The 19,022-nt window shown below is 42.8% G+C and overlaps 1 protein-coding gene across 2 annotated transcripts; it reads right to left on the bottom strand.

Annotated features, from left to right (window-relative positions):
* Positions 1-135: 135 nt before the first annotated feature.
* Positions 136-18,656, bottom strand: ATRIP (ATR interacting protein). 2 transcript variants are annotated; one of them, XM_083603327.1, is made up of 14 exons: positions 18,337-18,656; positions 15,231-15,660; positions 14,366-14,448; positions 13,344-13,514; positions 12,623-12,738; positions 11,597-11,751; positions 9,726-9,800; positions 7,630-7,759; positions 6,636-7,337; positions 5,627-5,775; positions 4,193-4,284; positions 3,100-3,183; positions 1,894-2,146; positions 136-425 (listed from the first exon to the last, which is right to left on the bottom strand). In XM_083603327.1, the coding sequence occupies exons 2-14, from the start codon at positions 15,640-15,642 to the stop codon at positions 358-360; spliced, it is 2,490 nt and encodes an 829-aa protein (XP_083459453.1). In that variant the 5' UTR covers positions 15,643-15,660; positions 18,337-18,656; the 3' UTR covers positions 136-357. The 2 variants fall into 2 exon arrangements, with proteins under 2 accessions (XP_083459453.1, XP_083459454.1); XM_083603328.1 differs by having other exon boundaries at positions 18,456-18,596.
* Positions 18,657-19,022: the final 366 nt, after the last annotated feature.

Genomic DNA, 19,022 nt, shown 5'->3' with positions numbered 1-19,022 from the left:
TTGTATGTTTTAGGAACACAAGCATTCTTCTGAAAATACAGTGAAATACATATTTAAACAGGTTCCCACAATATTCAGTGATCTAAGGAGAACAACATTTGAAGAGCAAAGCAGTCCTTCCCATAAACACAGAAACAGCTTTTTAGATTTTATTTTTAATATCACATCCTTCAGCCACCAGTGTTATATTACAATATATTAGGCTGCAAATTCATTGAGCATAACAGTTTTAAAAACACACACACCAACATACTGCTTCCATTGGAATAGTTCCTGGTTATGGGACACTTGGGACAAGTTTAGTATATCAAAATTTGCCTTTTCTAGAAAGTAAACCAATATATTCTTGAACTAGGATTAGCTGCAGTCAATTTCTTGATCCTCAGCTTCTGGTTCCAATGGGTACAGTTCATCCAATGCAAGTTCTGGGGGAGAAAAAACATGTATCTTATGAGTGAAAGAATTTCCCGGTGGACACCAACTCCCATCATCCTTGACCCTTTAGCCATGCTGGCTGGGGCTGATGGGAACTAGGGCCCAGCAACATCTGGGAGGCCAAAGTTTCTCATCTCTGCCTTATAGTGCGGTAAAGAGAAATGGAGGAAAATGTGGACCATTGTAAAGACTCCCAATTTCCATTAGCCACAACCCATCAGCCACTGTGACCAATGGTCAGAGATAGTGGGTGTTGTAGTCCAGCAACATCTGAACAGTTTATCTGAACACAGTTTATCAGTCCAGACAACTCAACAAATCATTGTTATCCAAAGTGCAATCGGAAGCTTCTAAATTCCTCCAAGCCGTGCATAAAGGAAGGAGGAGGGAAGTGTACAAGTCCAAAGTTTCCTGCAAGTCAGGAATGCACTGCTAAACCATGGTTCAGTACAACATAGGAATGTGGCCAGTATCTAAATATTAGCTATTTGAAAAAGATGGCTGTCTGGGTTTCACACTAGGAATGGTACTTTTTAAAAAGTTGTTACTATGCCAGTGAAGAAGCAACAATAAGGTCCTCTCTTTGGGATTAATTTAGACAAAGAACCGTAGATGAATAGTAGTGCAATGGTAAACACTATTACTCCTATTAAAAGTACCTGAGGCACCAGGGCTAGGAAAGACCTTTGCCTATGACCTTGAAGAGCTGCTTGTAGTCAGTGCCAAAGGCATTGGGCTAGAACAGGGTTTCCCAAACTTGGGTCTCTAGCTGTTTTGAGGGGGACACTACAATTCCCATCATCCCTGACCACTGGCCCTGCTAGTTAGGGATGATGGGAGTTGGAGTCCAAAAACAGCTGGAGACCCAAGTTTGGGAAACCCTGGGCTAGAGGATATACCAATGCTCAGGAGTCAACAGCAGATTCATATGCTTAACTACAGCAAAGTGTAAAGTAATAAAGTGGAATATGGCCATGATGCATCAAGGAATACAGCTGCAAACTGCAGAGAGGCAATACTAGCACTGGCCCCAGAATACCATGTACTTCACTTGTATTGCTACTGCATATTTATCTTCCTACCCTATTATTACTACATGAATTGGTAACAGCACAACCCATTGTGCCAATCCAATTCAAAACTGTAATGTGCTGTCCATTTAAACGTGGCCTTAGATTCATTGGTTCTAGCAAAGGAGAAACATTCACTTTGCATGCGCAGTAGGTTGGCATGATATTAAAAGTAAGGCTAAACAAACGTCCAGTGATCAGTACTGAAGTCAGTGAATAATAAAAAGCTAGGAAGCTTAAAGCTGCAAGCCTGTGCACACCTGCTTGAAGACAAGTCCCACTGAACTTGGTACTCAGGTTTATTTCTGAGAAAACATGCACGGCTGCAGGTTACTTTAATGATATCAATATTCACTAAGATACACATATTTCATGCCAGCAGCCTCACCTTCACAGGCTTTCAGATCTGGAACTTTTCGGAGGATGGCTCTGACACCAGGCATGACGTGATCATACTGATGAAGCACTTCCAGGCAATGTTCATGGAAGAGTTTATCCCTTAGAGACAAACTGTGTAAGAGCAAAACAGTGTCCCGTAAAAACCGAACAACTTGCTTTCCACGCACATCAAACAAGTTTCCTTCCACCCTTCTGACCGTCAGCCATTGTCTATGCATCATTATAATAAGAGCCTTCACTACCTGTGGGAGAAAGCACAACACAGTTCTCAAACATGGCTTTTCCACTGCTGCCATTTTGCAAAGAGAAACTCACGGACGGCAAGGCTGTCAATGGCTACTTGCCATGTTGCCTATGTTCTACCGCCACTATCGGAGGCAGAATGCCTCTGGGTACTAGCTGCTGGGAATCACAAGTGGGGAGAGTGCTGTTGCACTTAGGTTCTGGCTTGCGGACTTCCCATACATACTCAGTTGGTCACTGTGAAAACAGGAAGCTGAACTATGATGGCCCTTTGGCCTGATCAATAAGTGTTCTTATATTCCTATGGAAGTGTACTCACAGAATTATTGAATTGTAGAGTTGGAAGGGACTCTGAGGGTCATCTAGTCCAACCCCCTGCAATGCAGGAATCTCAGCTAAAGCATCCATAACAGATGGCCATCCAACCTCTGCTTAAAAACCTCCAAGGAAGGAGAGTCCACAACCTCCCAAGGGAGACTGTTCCACTGTCACACAGCTCTTGCTATCAGAAAGTTCTTCCTGATGTTTAGTCAGAATCTCCTTTTATGTAACTTGAAGCCATTGCCTCGAGTCCTACCCTCCAGAGCAGGAGAAAACAAGCTTTGCTCCATCTTCCATGTGGCAGCCCTTCAGGTATTTGAAGATGGCTCTCATATTTCCTCTCAGTCTCCTCTTTCCCAGGCTAAGCATACCCAGCTCCCTCAACCATTCCTCATAAGGCTTGGTTTCCAGACCCCTGATCATCTTGTTGCAGTACAGAAAAGTAAAATTGTTATTATAAATATTAATTATTCTTAAATCATGTGCTATAATAGGAAAGTGTTCCTTTCTAGTAAGATTACACTGATAATGCATCATGGATGGGTTAATTTTTCACCTTTAAAATAAATACAGACAAACTTGCTACAACCGGAATTATGCCGTAAAGGCCTCATTGCATTCAGTGGGTTACCTCAGAGTTGCACTGGCAGTCTGTTCCAACCAGTGAAACAGAGTTGCTGCAGCACTGCGCACACTTGGTCAGCAAGCGAACAGTCTAAGACAAAATGAAACAAAAACCAAAGAACAGACTATGTAGGTGTCGAGATGAAGCAGGGGAGGGGAGGAAGCAAATGTCCATAAAGTACCAGACTCACAGTGCACTCACATATACATGTGCTCAAAGTAAGCCTCATTAAATTCAACGGGATGTAAGCAAGTCTGCAATCCTCTGCACACGTACAGTCGTACCTTGGTTATCGAACTTAATCCGTTCCGGGAGTCCGTTCAACTCCTGAAACCGTTCAAAACCCAAGGTGCAACTTCCAATTGGCTGCAGGAGCTTCCTGCACTCAAGCAGAAGCCATGTCGGAAGTTTGGCTTCCAAAAAACATTTGCAAACCAGAACACTTACTTCTGGGTTTGTGGAATTTGGGAGCCGATTTGTTCGGCAACTAAGCCATTCGAGAACCAAGGTACGACTGTACCTGGAAAAAATCTTCAAAGCAATGTGCATTGGATTGAGCTTTAATATCCGTTTTAATATGCTCATTCAATAGCATATTAACCAGGGCTAGCTCCAGGTTAGAGGAGGCCCTTTCTGCTAGGCTTCCCACCTGTTTCTGAGTGGTCTCCACTCAACACATCACCCCATAACTGCCCCTTTTTCTCCCATGGCTGGATACACACAATGTAAATCCCATTTCAGTAATTCTGGGCACACATTCCCTCCTCTTTTCCTAACTGGGGTTGGACTTGGCAGGCAGCAGGAGAAGCAGTAGGCTGGGGTGCCCAGGGGTGACAACCCCCAAGGTGCCAAAAGGAGTGCTTGGATGCTACTGCTTGCTGCCTGCAGCAATAAGATATCTGACTTCCCCACTGCTGGTTTCCACAAAAACCTTCTTCAGGTATGCACATTTAGGGTTAACAAAATCTGCAAAGGAAGCTTGCAGGGCTGAGCACTAAGCTGCAACCCCCCTCACCAGCATATCCTGTTAAATTAAGAAATTGAACCATTATTCCAAACTCACACTTTAAAAACCACACAGAGATGCACACCCTTTTACCTCTTGTTCCAACTGCAGCCAACGCATCTCAGACGCTGACTTATCTGGTCGTGATGTAATATACGTGTACAGTGCCAAGAGGAGACAGGTTTCTATAAAAAGAAATGTGTAGTAATAAAGTATTTCTACGTTATCCATTAGTAATGCTAATGCACTGCCTTAAAAACTACAAAGTTATTCTGAATAGCAGCTCCCTGGGCCTTTTTATATAAAAAATTAAATAGCATTAAAAACCACACTTCAAATCCATTTCAAAAGTGCCTCCTAAAAAGGTGCAATGGGAAGGGAAAAGGAGGAATTATCATAAAGGACCAAGACTGAATCCTCTAAAATAACCTTGAAAGAATAATGTGTCAGGTGGTGATTTGCACCACCTACTTCAGGCATAGGCAAACTCAGCCCTCCAGATGTTTTGGGACTACAACTCCCATCATCCCTGACCACTGGTCCTGTTAGCTAGGGATGATGGGAGTTGTAGTCCCAAAACATCTGGAGGGGCGAGTTTGCCTATGCCTGACCTACTTCATTTGGATGAGCTCTTCTCCTTTGTGTCTGTTCATCTTCTTACTCCACCCTCAAAAAATTTCTCACTTCCTCAAATAATTAACTTGTGTAAACAAAAGGAGTTGAGGTGGGCCAGCAACTCGCACTGCTATAAACAGCACAGCACAAAGGTTACAACTCCCACAGCTTTCTTCATGAGTAGGGCCCACCACCTCAACACTTCTAAATTGCGCATTCTTTCTCTCTCTCTCTGCTGAGGGGAAAAGAAAAAGAGTTAAGTCAGTCTTCCTGAACTCCAGCGTAGTACCAGGCTTGGCAACCAACAGAGAGCTCCAGCAGTTGATTGCTGGGTCTGGATGTTACCACAATGCCCCAAAAGGACCAGAACCTCAGATCACAAGACACCTAGCATGCAAAATCTTTGGCCTATTTAAAGAGCCCAAGGGAAACCAAAAAGCAGAAAACAAATTTATGATGGTGGCTCACAGCACCAAACGGTACACTGCATTTGTGCAAATTCTTAGACTTTTTTGGCAGTTCACCTACACATCTGGGGAGAATGCTAGTTATTTTATAGATACTACAGGCCACCAGAGCCACTGGTTGTTGACACAGGGTGTAAAACTCACAGGTACATGTGAGCAACTGCCAACATTTCTTCTTGCAAGCTAGCACTTCTAATTTTTTTTCACTTTCTTTGAAAGTCTGCTTTAATTGAGGCACTGGAATGTTAATGGATAGCAAAATATTTTCATGCAGAAGTTCAAGAATGCAGAAGTCTTGAGGCAAATAACACAGTTTTTTCAGGCTGTAAGCTTAAAACACAAAAAATCTGTTAAAATAAACTAGTTAAATTTGGTTTTCACTCCAGCCTTACAAAGTCAATGTTTCGTAAAAGCACTAGGGTAGTGAAGATTTTCTCCCTCTCACCTGAACAAGAACAAAACTGAGCAGCCAGCTCCAAGTGCTGAGCAAATAAAGTTAACAACTGAACAGTCAGATGGACAGCAAACAAGGGAGAGTCAGAAGACAGGCAGCGGAGGAGAGTCTGTGTTTGTCTGTTCAACAAATGCTGAAAGCTTAATAGAAAAATAAAATACAAATTAGGGTAGAGGCAATAATTATTGTAGATAGTATATACTGTTAGAAAATGTCTAAAAGAGTCAAGTAATGCTATGCATATTTACTCAGAAGTAAGTCCTACTGTATTCAAGTATGTATGTTTAGAATTACAAAAGTGAGTTTTTCCACAAAGGCAAGAGTATTATTAGGAATCAGAACAGGAAAAGTTTGTAGCAGCATATAAAATGTATATATGGTTACATTTTCTTTCTACAATGCATTTAATTTGCATATGGATAAAGCACACGCTCAGAATGGCCCCATGCTTTGCCCATAAGACTTGAAAGAAGTTTTCAGGCAAGAATTGGACACAACCTCTTAGGAATGGATTCTGCACAAGAACAGTTGTTTTTCTAGAGTATTCAGTGATACATAATTGTTATTTGCTTGCATAATTTATATGCATTTCAGCTGGAAATATGCAGAGGTTTCTGGGGGATTGTGCCCCTCCCCTCCAATTCTTCACAGTTGCTTAACAATTAGCCTTTCTAATTGCCTTTCTGTAATGAATGGCAGCCTTTTATATGTAGAGAGAGTGTGTGTGTTTTTGCAAGACCTATCCTAATGGCATCCTTTACTAATTTGTTTGTGGGAGGGGGTTATTGTTTTGTTTTTGTTTTAAGTATTTATTTTGTGCTTTTATCCTGTATCTTTCTCTTGTGAACTGCCCTGAAATCTTTGGATGAAAGGCAGTATATAAATTTAACTAACAACAACAACAATAGTAGTAATAGAACTATGATGACTTTGAATCTTAGATCAAGGCAGGAAGGAAATAGGTGTTTGGAAAAGACATTTCGCTCAAGTTGTATTTTACCTTATAAGTAAATCAACCGTTGACTTTTCAGCTAATTTCACCAGAACTCTGAGACACTGATTCATGATTCCATGTCTTTGGTACCCTGCTGCTGTAGCACACGAAGCCAAGAGCTGCAGCACCTTTTTAAATAGAGGATGTTGGGACTGGTCCACATTAGCAGTATTTAGGTCTGGGCTGGGCTCCTGGACTCCGCACTGCTTACTACAAACAGCTTCATCCTTCTCCAGAATTTCTGGAGCTGCCAAACCACAATCTGGTTTCATGGTAAGGGAGAGCAGTGTATAAAGAACATCCCAGCTACAGGATACCAAATAATAAAGAATGCCCAGGGACACAAGTGCAAACTCTTCCAGAGTAGACAAATTATCGTCTACACTTGACGCTGCACTTGAGGAGGTCCTGGAAGAGCAAGCAGATTGATTCCCAGAAGAGGTTCCCGTCTTCAACATTAGGAGGAGGGCTTGGTGGTATGCACCAATATGATGTGCAAGGAGAGGAAGAAGATGTATTGCTCCAGGAATTTTATAGCGCTTAAGATGGGATATTCTTTGCTCAGTTTCTTCTGAGTTTTCTGCCAATGAGCCTTCATCCACAGCAATCAAATTCAACCCCGTTAAGGCAAGCTTTTGAGCGATTCTCAGTGAAGTTTCTTCTTCCTCAGAGCTTGCACTCCTGTTGCTGATGCTTCCTGTAGATCCTCTACACAAACAGGCGCAGAAAAAATAAATTGCTTAGTATCTTAACCCACTACAGTTTGCAAGGCTTACAAAGAGCCAGGTCAACCTTTTCTTAATTTAATGTTTCCCCAAGAGCAGATGCCTTCTAACTTTACAATTCTAAGATTCAATAATGATCCCAGGGCAGATTACAGCATAAAACATCTACATGAAACAGAGTTTCTCTGCTTGCTGGGCTTTTTGGGTCAGCACAGGACGGCAGCAGGCATTACTTAAAATTACATTCTAAGTATCACAAATTGCTGAAAACATACGTTTCGAAGGAACTCAACTGCACAGAAGGTCCAGACTGAGCATCAATGTTACAGCTAAGAAGATAGCAGAGGCCTAGTGATGATTCAGGAATGACAGGCTGTTTCAGCAATGCATTGATCAAAATGGAACCTGCAACAATATAAAAATCCAGTGTTCAAGATGGACATTGTAACAGGAGTGTAAAACTGCCAAGCAGATGTTTTTGCAAATATGGTGGAAAATGAAAACCAATAGTCCATGCCTTGATATAAGCGACTTATGGTATGAAAAGAGTACCACTTGGACACCTACACAGAAAGATGAGCACATATGTACATATATACACAACAGCCGTTTCTACATATCACAGTAAGCTGTAAACCATCGTTTACTGGACACAAGCAAACCAGGCACACTCAGCTCCTACCCACTCATGCTGGGAAGAAATAAAACACACACAGCTAGACACACAGCATGACACCCAAACTAGGGATCACAGTTTGTTCTGCTCCCATATTTGTATGAGCTTGGATGTACAGTGGTACCTCAGGTTACATACGCTTCAGGTTACAGACTCCGCTAACCCAGAAATAGTACCTTGGGTTAAGAACTTTGCTTCAGGATGAGAACAGAAATCGTGCTCCAGGGGCGCGGCGGCAGCAGGAGGCCCCATTAGTTAAAGTGGTGCTTCAGGTTAAGAACAGTTTCAGGTTAAGAACGGACCTCCGGAACAAATTAAGTATTTAACCCGAGGTACCACTGTAATGCTTAACCAGCGATCATGGTTTGTTTCCTCCCAGTCCAAGCAAGGAGGAGTGAAGTAAATGTAATTCATTTGTGCCAATGCCATTATGTTCTCCCTTCTACTTGGAAAGAGAACCAAGTCCCTAAATTCTGACTATGTATAAAGAGGGCAGTTTGCCAGGAATTACATTTTAAAGCAAGGAATATTGCCCTTGCCTCTTGTTTTTGCTCTCAGGGGCGGAAAATCTGTAGCCATTAAGAAGTAATTAGGCTACCCCTCCTTTCAGCCCCAGCCAATGTGATTGGGGAGATGAGGGGAGTTGTTGCTCAGCAACCCCAATACTACTGTAAAGGAAAGAGATAAGCCTCAAGATGGGTGTAAAAATAAGGCTAACATTGCATTTCAGATAGAGCTGTGTGTGCATGTGAGAAATACTGACTGCTTAGTCTACTTTCAGGAGACAACACAGTTCCCACACAAAAGAAAACCAAATTCAGTCACCCGCCTACCTATTTATTGCAATGTTAGGCTAAACCAATACTGCAATTGCACTTACAAAGCAGCAGGTGCAAGGAAGACAATGTGACTCATTGCAGACAATCATAAGCGTGACCAGTTGCAGAATGGAAAGAACAGACATCTTCAACATCTATTTTTGGACCAAGTTTGCTTATGGTGACATCTGCAGCCGAAGAGAGTCCTAACCCACATTATGGGAACCCCAAATTCACAATCGGAGTAGTTTACTTGAAATCCACTGCTTAGAAACTATGGTGTGAAGTGGCACATACATTGCTGAAACAAATAAATATTGGCCCTTTTATATTTGGCTTCATCCATCAGAAGAATAGTCAGGGTTTGGTCAAACAGACATTTTTGAAGTCGCCACAAAGGTAATTCACTCCCAAGTAGCATCAACCAGCCGTGAGTCCAGTAACTATAACAACATTGGCTAGATTAGCTGTGAAACATTAACAAGAATTAATATTTAATGTAGCTTAGAAACTCATTATGGTGAAACTGTCTGTCTTGTTTGTTTATTCCCATTCATACATTAAAGGTTATTGATAAGGTTGCTTCGGCGTTATTTGTGGCTCAAAATACTTGCAATTCATAAAAGCAGTGCCAATTTTCTGTTTGGTTTATAACTCAAAAGGGTTTGGGGGCAGCTGGCATTCTGGGAAACAGGGACACACCCAGAAGAAGAGGACTTAGAAACTTATTGCGGGGACTTCACTGCTTAAAAACCCACAGCAGTATTTTGGGGCTCCTATTATCATTATGGGATCATATTTTATGCTTTCAGATATAAGTTGCCAACCCCAGTCCTAAGAAATGTATGCAACTGAAGTATTTCTTAGCTGAAATTACCTTTTCTTTGAGCAAAGATATTCAAACGTGTTTCTTGCTTCACAAGCTCATTTTCTTGGTTAGGCATCTTACTGTCTGGAAAGAAATCTTTGTAGTAATTCAAGCAGTCATATTCAATTCCCTTTTGACTTTTAGCCCTATCTATACTGCCTTATATCATGAGACAATAGCACTGTTGTTGATGTTTCACTTTCATGCTTTAACTGTAGCAAACAGAGATACATATATTTAAGTGGGTTAAAAATGTATTTTGCTACATCAGAAAATCAGTAGGGGCTCACACCCATTCCATAGGCTAGATGTAGAATAAGTAAATGTATTTGCCTGGTTAGGTTATCTGAAGCCAGCATAAACTGAGAACTTCAAGACTAAGGGTACCATTTAAGAACCTGGACCTGGGTTCAAATCCAGTCACTTGTAAACTGACAGGTTAATTTCTGCTTCTGTGCTTTTAGTAGCAGTATGACCTGGAGATATTAGTAGGTGATCATGCTTATCTCTGTGTTGTGAAAGCTTTACCTTGAATTAAGGTAAACCAGTGCTATTAAAGGCAGAAGAGCAATCCAGGCCAGTTTTATTGAGAAGAAATACGTGGATTAGGAATTAACAGTAAACCATACAGTGTAAATACAACAGATTATGCCAAGCAGCCATCTCTAACTTTTTTTTGCCAGCAATCATGTCCAAAGGCCTTAAAAAACTGACACCCTTCAATTAAATTAAACTAAACAATCATGAAGAAACCACACAGATCCCTGTGCACCTAACAGCAAGTTGGATTTTCAAACTTAGAAGCCTTGTCAGCTAGCTCATTGCTTTCAATTCCAACACATCTAGAAACCTAGTAAAAATGGCATGATACTCCTGAGTGAATAGCCTCGAACTGGGGGGAAATTATAGAAAGCAAAGGGAGCAAACTGAAGCTCAGTAAATGTAAGTCTAACAATGAACTGCAGGAATCAATAGATTTTTTTGCCCAAGCTCAATCATTTAATTTAGCTTAACAGAAAGTTTACATATATTTTTGCATTAAACCCAGACAATACAGGTGGAGGTTTATTTTAATAGTTTGGTGTCCTATGGTAGAAAAACACCACTCACAGGTAGTCTATGGACTTGGAACTACCAGTAAACAGCAGTGGGCCCTCTGCAAGTGTAACCAGTTATCTCCCGCTTGGACTACTGCAATGCGCTCTACATGGGGCTACCTTTGAAGGTGACCCGGAAACTACAGCTAATCCAGAATGCGGCAGCTAGACTGGTGGATGGGGGCAGCCACCGAGACCACCGGTCTTGAAAGACCTACATTGGCTCCCAGTACGTTTCCGAGCATAATTTAAAGTGTTGGTGTTGACCTTTAAAGCCCTAAAAGGCCTCGGCCCCGTATACCTGAAGGAGCATCTCCACCCCCATCATTCTGCCCGGATGCTTAGGTCCAGGGCCGAAGGCCTTCTGGCAGTTCCCTCACGGTGAGAAAGCTACAGGGAACCAGGCAGAGGGCCATCTCGGTAGTGGCGCCCACCCTGTGGAATGCCCTCCCATCAGATGTCAAAGAGATAAACAACTACCTGACATTTAGAAGAAGGCAGCCCTGTTCAGGGAAGTTTTTAATGTGTCATATTTTAATGTATTTTTAATCTTTGTTGGAAGCTGCCCAGAGTGGCTGGGGAAACCCAACCAGATGGGTGGGGTACAAATAATATATTATTATTATTATTATTATTATTATTATTATTATTATTATTATTAACCAGAGGCAGCTGCTTGAAGCCAAACTCCAGTGATATCGATTTTTGCCAAGGTGAGCGACCAGGGTGACATCACAGCAAGATGTACAATGGTCAAATATAACTAACTAAGAATTTACATACCCTTAATAAATGGCATCGCTTGGACACACAATTGTGTTCTGGAGTACGATGGTTTAGGCGAAACCTCAGATCGAAAAGAATCTTTAGTGGGGAAACTTTTTTTCTCCTGAGTACATTCTTCAGCTTTTGAAATGTTACGAGGGCTCTTCTTTGGACTAAATGGTTAAATAAAATATCTGAATCAGTTGCAAAATATTATTTAAAACGATTAAGTTATTATTTACATTTGTAAACTGCTCCTTATCCAGGAGAATCCCAAGTCAGAGGAAATAACAACAAAGTATGGTACAATAATTGAAAAATAATTCAAAACCGCTCAAGAGCAACGTCTAAAACAAACATAACGATTCACTTACTAAATACTTGTGTGAATCATTAGAAAACGAAGAACACTTGAATAAGAGAATATGCAGGGTAAATTTCTTCTATATCAACTAAAAGAATTTTCTCCAGAATACTGGATGCATGATCTGTAGTGTGCAATATTTTTCTCACGTTATCCCTCCTCATCCAAAGAAATCCTGTTGGACCTTATTGTATATATTTTATGCAAGAGGGAGTTCCACAAATGAGTGGGCCAGCACAAGAAAGGCCCTATTCTGGGTCATGTTGACCAACGGGACCACGAAACAGGCCTTCCATGCAGATTGCTGGGCCCAACCTGGCAGATACGGGAGGAAGTGCACCATCAAGGCCTTGGGTCTCAAGATATATAGTGGTCAACACCTTGAATCGGGCCTGATAGCAAATAGGCAGCCAGTGCAGTTTGCATAGGAGCAGTGTCAAGCAGGTGCAAGCAGACTGCACCAGACATTAGTTCATTCTGGAAGATTTTGCAAATTAAAGACAAACTTGTTTTAAGAATTATGCTGTGCGTTCAATGATAAGTCTCCGCACAACAGCTTGCAAGATGAAAACAGCAGTGCTATTAATTACATTCAGATATAAGAAGGATAGATGCTCAAACTCCTGGCTGGCCCAACTGTCTGGAATTTAGTGGACAGAATTCATCTTCTTACTTCATACCTGGTATATGGCATTGAAGGAGTAACAGGTTTAACTCTTTCGCAGTTTGAAAGCTTCATTCTCAGCTCATTCATTTCTGCATCTCTGAACTGCAGCTCAGACTTCAGAGACTCCAACTGAAAGAATAAACGTAACATTAGAAACCCATTTTTTAAAAATGGTAAATTATTAATTTCAATTAGGAAAGCTGAGTGTTTAAGAGTCCAATCCTTTCTTTGTGAAAACATGAGTGATTGGGATAGAGTGTTAAAAGAGCTTTGCTAGTGAAATATAGACACCACACTTGCCGTCCATTAGCATCACAACCAGAAATAACAGGGCAGATTTCTCTAATAGAGGTATTTAACCTTAATTCTCAAATGGCATTATTCATCGGTTTAAAATGAAATGTACATTCCTTATTTTTTAAAAAAAAATCATTTTCTAAAAACATAAATTGTAAAAAGAATAGAATTAACAAGAAGAAGCCCTTATGTGTACAAAACAAGCCACTAATAATTTTGACAAAAAGTAGCTCATTATTTCCTTGATTCAATAGCAGTAATAAAAATACCAAATCTGACATGGACTTCCATCTTTTCAATGTTCTTCTATTTAGCATAGCACTAAAAGTCCTTAATTTTTTGCTTAAAGAGGGGAGGGAAGAAAAGGAGGAAAAGATTAAAAAGAACCTTCAAACAAGGTTTTGTTATGGATTCCCCCCCCCTTAATTAAATATTACCTTTCTGGAAAACTCCTTTTCTTTTTCACATATAGTTTGAGCTTTCTCCATTTCCAGTAGCGCGTATGATTTTCGCTGTTCCTCTGCAGTGGATTCCATCTGCTGCATTGAATCCCGTAAAATTTTGATTTCTCCATTTTTAATTAGGATTTCATCCTTCATTTCCTTCAGCTGCAAATTCACGAACATGATGCAAGCAGAAGAATTATATGCATTTTGCAAGCTTTATTTCACATACCACCCCCCCAGTAAGACCATTGCTCCCATTAAGATTAAGAATGTGATGCCAGACACCACCATGTAAAACTGCATCAGACTGGGCTGTTAAGAACAGCAGTAGACATCAGACTTCTCACCCCTGGTTCACTTAATGACTGAGGTCTTGCAACAAGCATTTTTTTAAAAAGTCTATACAACCTATCTGAGCAAAGTCCAGCTTCTACATACATTTGCCTCACTACTCCAGTGGTCAAATAACTCTCTAAATTCCATAAGAAACAGTAACTGCTGAGAGAAAAAAATGAATCAGTCACTTGTCATCCTTAAAGGTAAAGGGACCCCTGACCGTTAGGTCCAGTCGTGGCCGACTCTGGGGTTGCGGAGCTTATCTCGCTTTATTGGCCGAGGGAGCTGGCGTACAGCTTTTGGGTCATGTGGCCAGCATGACTAAGCCGCTTCTGACGAACCAGAGCAGCGCACAGAAACGCCGTTTACCTTCCCGCCGGAGCAGTACCTATTTATCTCATTGCACTTTGACGTGCTTTCGAACTGCTAGATTGGCAGGAGCAGGGACCGAGCAACGGGAGCTCACCCCATCGCGGGGATTCGAACCGCCGACCTTCTGATCAGCAAGTCCTAGGCTCCGTGGTTTAGCATATACAACAATAGGTCCTCCCCCCAATCCCCTTGTAGAGGTATTTTCCCCACGAAATCCAAATCGTGGGTCCACAACTTCAGCACCGGCATATACCACAGAGCAGGGCTGCCTTAAGACCAGAACTCTTTCAGAAAACAAAACAAACCTTTTTCTCAGCTTCCTCATATTGTGCTTGAAGTGCCTCAAGTCTAAATTGGTCTTTTGATGAGGTTTCTTCTGTGCTACTTCCTGTTTACAGAAAGAAACTTGTGAATTGTGATCTCAGGATTTGACCTAAACAATTCAATTCTTTTGTGATCGAGGGTACCAATTAACGATCTAGATCTACATATGAAGATTTCGGTATAAAACTTGTTCCATGGGATTTTTGCTCCATGGGATCTTCCAAAACAACTAAGCAGTATAAATTCCATAGAGCTTGGCATTTAATTCTGCTTACACCCCAGTACTCAGAAAAGGAAGACAGCATGGCAACCTGCATGTTCTGTGTACCAGAACCGTCAGTATTCAGTCTGCTACATGGACTGAAGTAGAATCAACAGTTTTCATGATGTAAAAGATCTAAATGTCCAGACATCCAATTCTATAGTGCAATCCTAAACTTTTCCACCAAGAAAATAAATTCTAATGACCCTAAAGCTGCAACTCTCTTCACACTCCACTGGAAGCAAGTCCCACAACTCAATGGGATTTACTTTTGTGCACATGTGCACACAACTGAACTCATGGCTCAGGGTCCCTTCTATGATTCTATGACATGCCCATACTGCCAGCACAAATGAGGACCAGAATACACTTTGTTACATAGCACCAAGCTGTACCTCTGAGACCTGAAATTCTTAACTGCACTGTCCAAATACTGTGGGTAGGAGATGGAGTGGGCAGGGAGGGAGGGAGGGATAAAATACCTAAAGCATATTTGTTGCAGTTTCTTTCCAAATGCTTATGTAAGAAGATGCTAACTTCTCCCTACTGATGCAAATTTGAAACAGCATTTAGACTGCACATACCAAACTGCCCTGTAGATTTGGGGGCAATATTCCATTGCGTAATATGATCAGATGTTTTGATGGTGCTATTTGGATGGGAAGACAGCTCCACATTCTGCTTAGGTTTCACTGTGTTCGCATTTAAAGAAGCGTTTTGTGTCAATGCCTGGGAAGCAATAATATCTATCTCCTCCAAATCATCTGCTGTAAAGTCATCATTGTCCCCAAACGGATCCTCCAGTTCGTTATGCTCAGTTCCAGCATGACTTTTGTAGCGCTTGCTTGGCGGAAAGCCATCTTCACAGTTTCCAATATTCTTTCGGCTTGCAGCTCTCTGGAGAGATAATGGTGAAGTGGTAACTTTTGCCTGATCCACACCATACAATATGGAGCTGTTTCTCTTCTTATTCCCAAATAAATGGTTCACCGACATTCTGCGTTAGAAATTAGTCTGGCAAGTAAGGGAAATATAAAATGTTTTAAAGTCAACCTGATTTTAAAGCACCAAATTCTGCATAAAAATGATTAAAAAAAAACAACCCAACTTCCTATCCAAGTGTCAAAATCCAAGAGGGATGAGACAGATCAGCAAGGGGCCACTGTTCAAACTAGCTTTGAGTATTATTGGCTTCTCTCTCACTCATCAGCATTTATTCCCTACAACAGGTACTCTTACAGCCCAACTGTAAGCATGCTTACCGTATTTTTCGCACCATTGGACGCATTTTTTTACTCTTAAAAAGTAAGGGGCAATGTCTGTGCGTCCTATGGAGCGAATGTGTGGTCCCTGGAACCAAATTGCCGGAGTGCGGCACACTCTTGGACTGGTCTTTGGTAGTGGTGGTGGAGCCGTGCTCCCCTGCCGGCAGCCTCGGCTTCCCCCTGCAGCCCCGGGAAGCTTTGGAGCAATGGGAGGGCTGTGCGCCCATGCCCCGCACTCCTGGGCTGCTGAATGGGGGCGGGGGGGAAGCCGCGCTCATCTGCCAGCAGCCTCGGCTTCCCCCTGCAGCCCCGGGAAGCTTTGGAGGAACGGGAGGGCTGTGCGCCCATGCCCCGCACTCCTGGGCTGCTGAATGGGGGCGGGGGGGGAAGCTGCGCTCATCTGCCGACAGCCTCGGCTTCCCCCTGCAGCCCCGGGAAGCTTTGGAGCAATGGGAAGGCTGTGCGCCCATGCCCCACGCTCCAGGGCTGCTGAACGGGGTTGGGGGGGTGCTGCTCTGCCAGCAGCCTGCCCTTCCGCTCAAGGTTTGGAGCAGTGGGCAGGCTGTGCGCCCATGCCCCACACTCTTGGGCTGTTGAATGGGGGTGAGGGGTGCTGCTCTGCCAGCAGCCTGCCCTTCCCCTCAAGGTTTGGAGCAGCGGGCAGGCTGTTCACTGAGAGAGGGGAGGAAGAGGACGGAGAGGAGGGGGGCCAAGAAGCTGGGTGAAGGGAGATAGGTTGCCGTGAGTGGAGAGTCATGGTAGAGGGCAAAGGAGAGGGAGCAGTGAAGGGGAGAAATTGTACACATCACCTAAGGAGTTTGGGTGAAAGGGATGGAGGGGAGGAGGCTGGAAAAGGGGACTGTTCTGCTTGGGGGGGGGGGAGAAAAAAGTGGGGAAAAGGAAAGCCTCCCAAGCCTGCCGCTGAGAAGCTCTGCTTGGCTGTTTCTTGACTGTAATTCAAGTAAAGGGAATGTTTGCGAGCAGCTGGCAGGCTGTTCGCTGAGAGAGGGGAGGAAGAGGTTTGAGAGGAAAAATGTGGCATTAGCAATGCTTTGGATGGATACGAAGATGGTATTTTACATGAAGATAGCGAAGAAAGTGGTGTCAGTGACTGTGAGCAACTGAGCTTCATATATTCTGACTTTAGCAGTGATGAGTTCTTGGGGTTCACAGAAGACTAGAAGAGTACTCAAACCTTAAAGTCTCTCTTCATTTGTTAATGACAGTGATGATGGTTCTTAATGCCATTGTTGACTGCTGTTCACTTTACATGGCTGTAATGTGATTCTGATATACCGGTTGTTTATTAAATACAGTAGTTTATACAACATTTGATTCAGAATATTTTTTCCGTGTTTTCCTCCTCTAAAAACTAGATGCGCCCTATGGTCGGGTGCGTCCAGTGGAGCGAAAAATATGGTACCTGGAAATCAGTCCCAATATATTTTCTGGTCCTTACTCATAGCTAGATGTACAAAGGACTTGAGTTTACACCTGCGTGTTAATATGTCCAATGATATGTCAAGCCCACAAAAGCATCCAAGGAAGGATTCTGGTATTTATACAGAATCAGCATCACTACAAACATTTTAAAGCAGGTTTAAACCCAAGCAACAACCTCAATGTGGATCAGCCTTTCTACTGATTCTAGTGATTTCATAACCTATGGGGTGAGATTCTTAATTTCGAGAGAATATAAGCAGACATTTAACTTTGTAATCACAAGATTTTCTTAGCTTTCTTTTAAGAACAGTTTGTCTTCTGCACTACAGAGGAAAGTATGAAGGCAGAACTGAGATACAGAAGAGAATAAATACTCAGGCACTTTATTACCCAAGTCCACACATGCTTACCCAAAAGCAAGCCCACTGTTCAGTGGGCCTTTCACCACAGTAAAAGTACACAATATCTTAGATTCTAAAGCCCTCACATTCATAGACTCATCTCTAGCTCAGTTAGTAGAGCATGGTGCTGATAACTGTAGAGTTGCAAGGTAGACCCTGAGGGTCATCTAAGTCCAACCCTCTGCAATGGAGGAATCTCATCCCATCCAATATGAAACCATACTGAATCCTGCTTAGCTTTGCAAAAGTGCTAGCAGTTTTATCACTGTAGCACAGTCTACCATATCCTTTTAGCATCCAAATCCCATAACTTCAGGAGAAACGACACACTATGTATATATTAGATATGCTGTAAGCCTTCCTCCCACGTTCCTATTTGGGCATGTAGCATGTCACCTTCCAAAAAAATTGCTTAACTAACTTGATGCCTCTGACTTGCCCCCAACAAAAGCACGCAGCCACCCTCCTGCAATGTGTCACTTGAAAATGGGAATTATCTTAACTTACACGCTAGTCTAATATCGCAGCCTGAGCTGCAGAAGATGAGGCATTGGGGAGGGGGCAGAAAATTACCGACAGACCTGATAGTATTCAGAAACAGCATTGCCATCATCCCCGTGCCTCTTCCGCCGCAGAAGAGCCGTGGAGCAGCCCCCTGATCCGGCGATGCCTTCACCTGCAGCCGGGAATGCAAACTCACCGGATCTGCCCAAGGCGACCTGCCGGGGTATAAAGTGGCCGCGCGCTCCAGCGAGGCGCACAGAAAAGAAAGTCGCCCCCGCCCACCCGGGAAGCGCCTCGGCGGGCCCTTCTCTCCCGCTTGCGAACACAGGGCTCCTCCCCTGCCCCGGCCAACCAATCAAGGGCCGACTCTGTGCGGCCGGCGACAACAACGTCCAGTCAGCTCAACGGAGGAAAAAACGCAAACTCCAAAGACAGGCAAATACAGAAATGCAAGGCCCTCGGCAATTGGCCGATTGGGACGTTTCGGTCTCTGCGGATTGGCCAGAAGCCCAAAGCCGGATGTCCGGGTTGCCTTTGACGCCTTAGCCATCCCCAGTTCACTCCGGTAAAAGCGGCATCTGGGTCCCCGCCTTCCAAAACAACAATTTAAAAAAAAGTAGAAGCAAATACAGAAGCACATGCTTGTTTCAAACTCGAGCTTCATTGTGTGCGAAGAAGTTATTCACGTATGTAATTTACATTTTTAAGATTGTATGAAAACACACACCAGCTAAGCAGAATACTGTATGTATGGCTTTTATTA

Source organism: Podarcis filfolensis (genome assembly GCF_964270895.1).
Source record: "Podarcis filfolensis genome assembly, chromosome: 2".
Lineage (NCBI taxonomy): Eukaryota > Metazoa > Chordata > Lepidosauria > Squamata > Lacertidae > Podarcis > Podarcis filfolensis.
The sequence above is the reverse complement of the archived record's forward strand: the minus strand, read 5'-3'. Positions and strand labels throughout refer to the sequence as shown.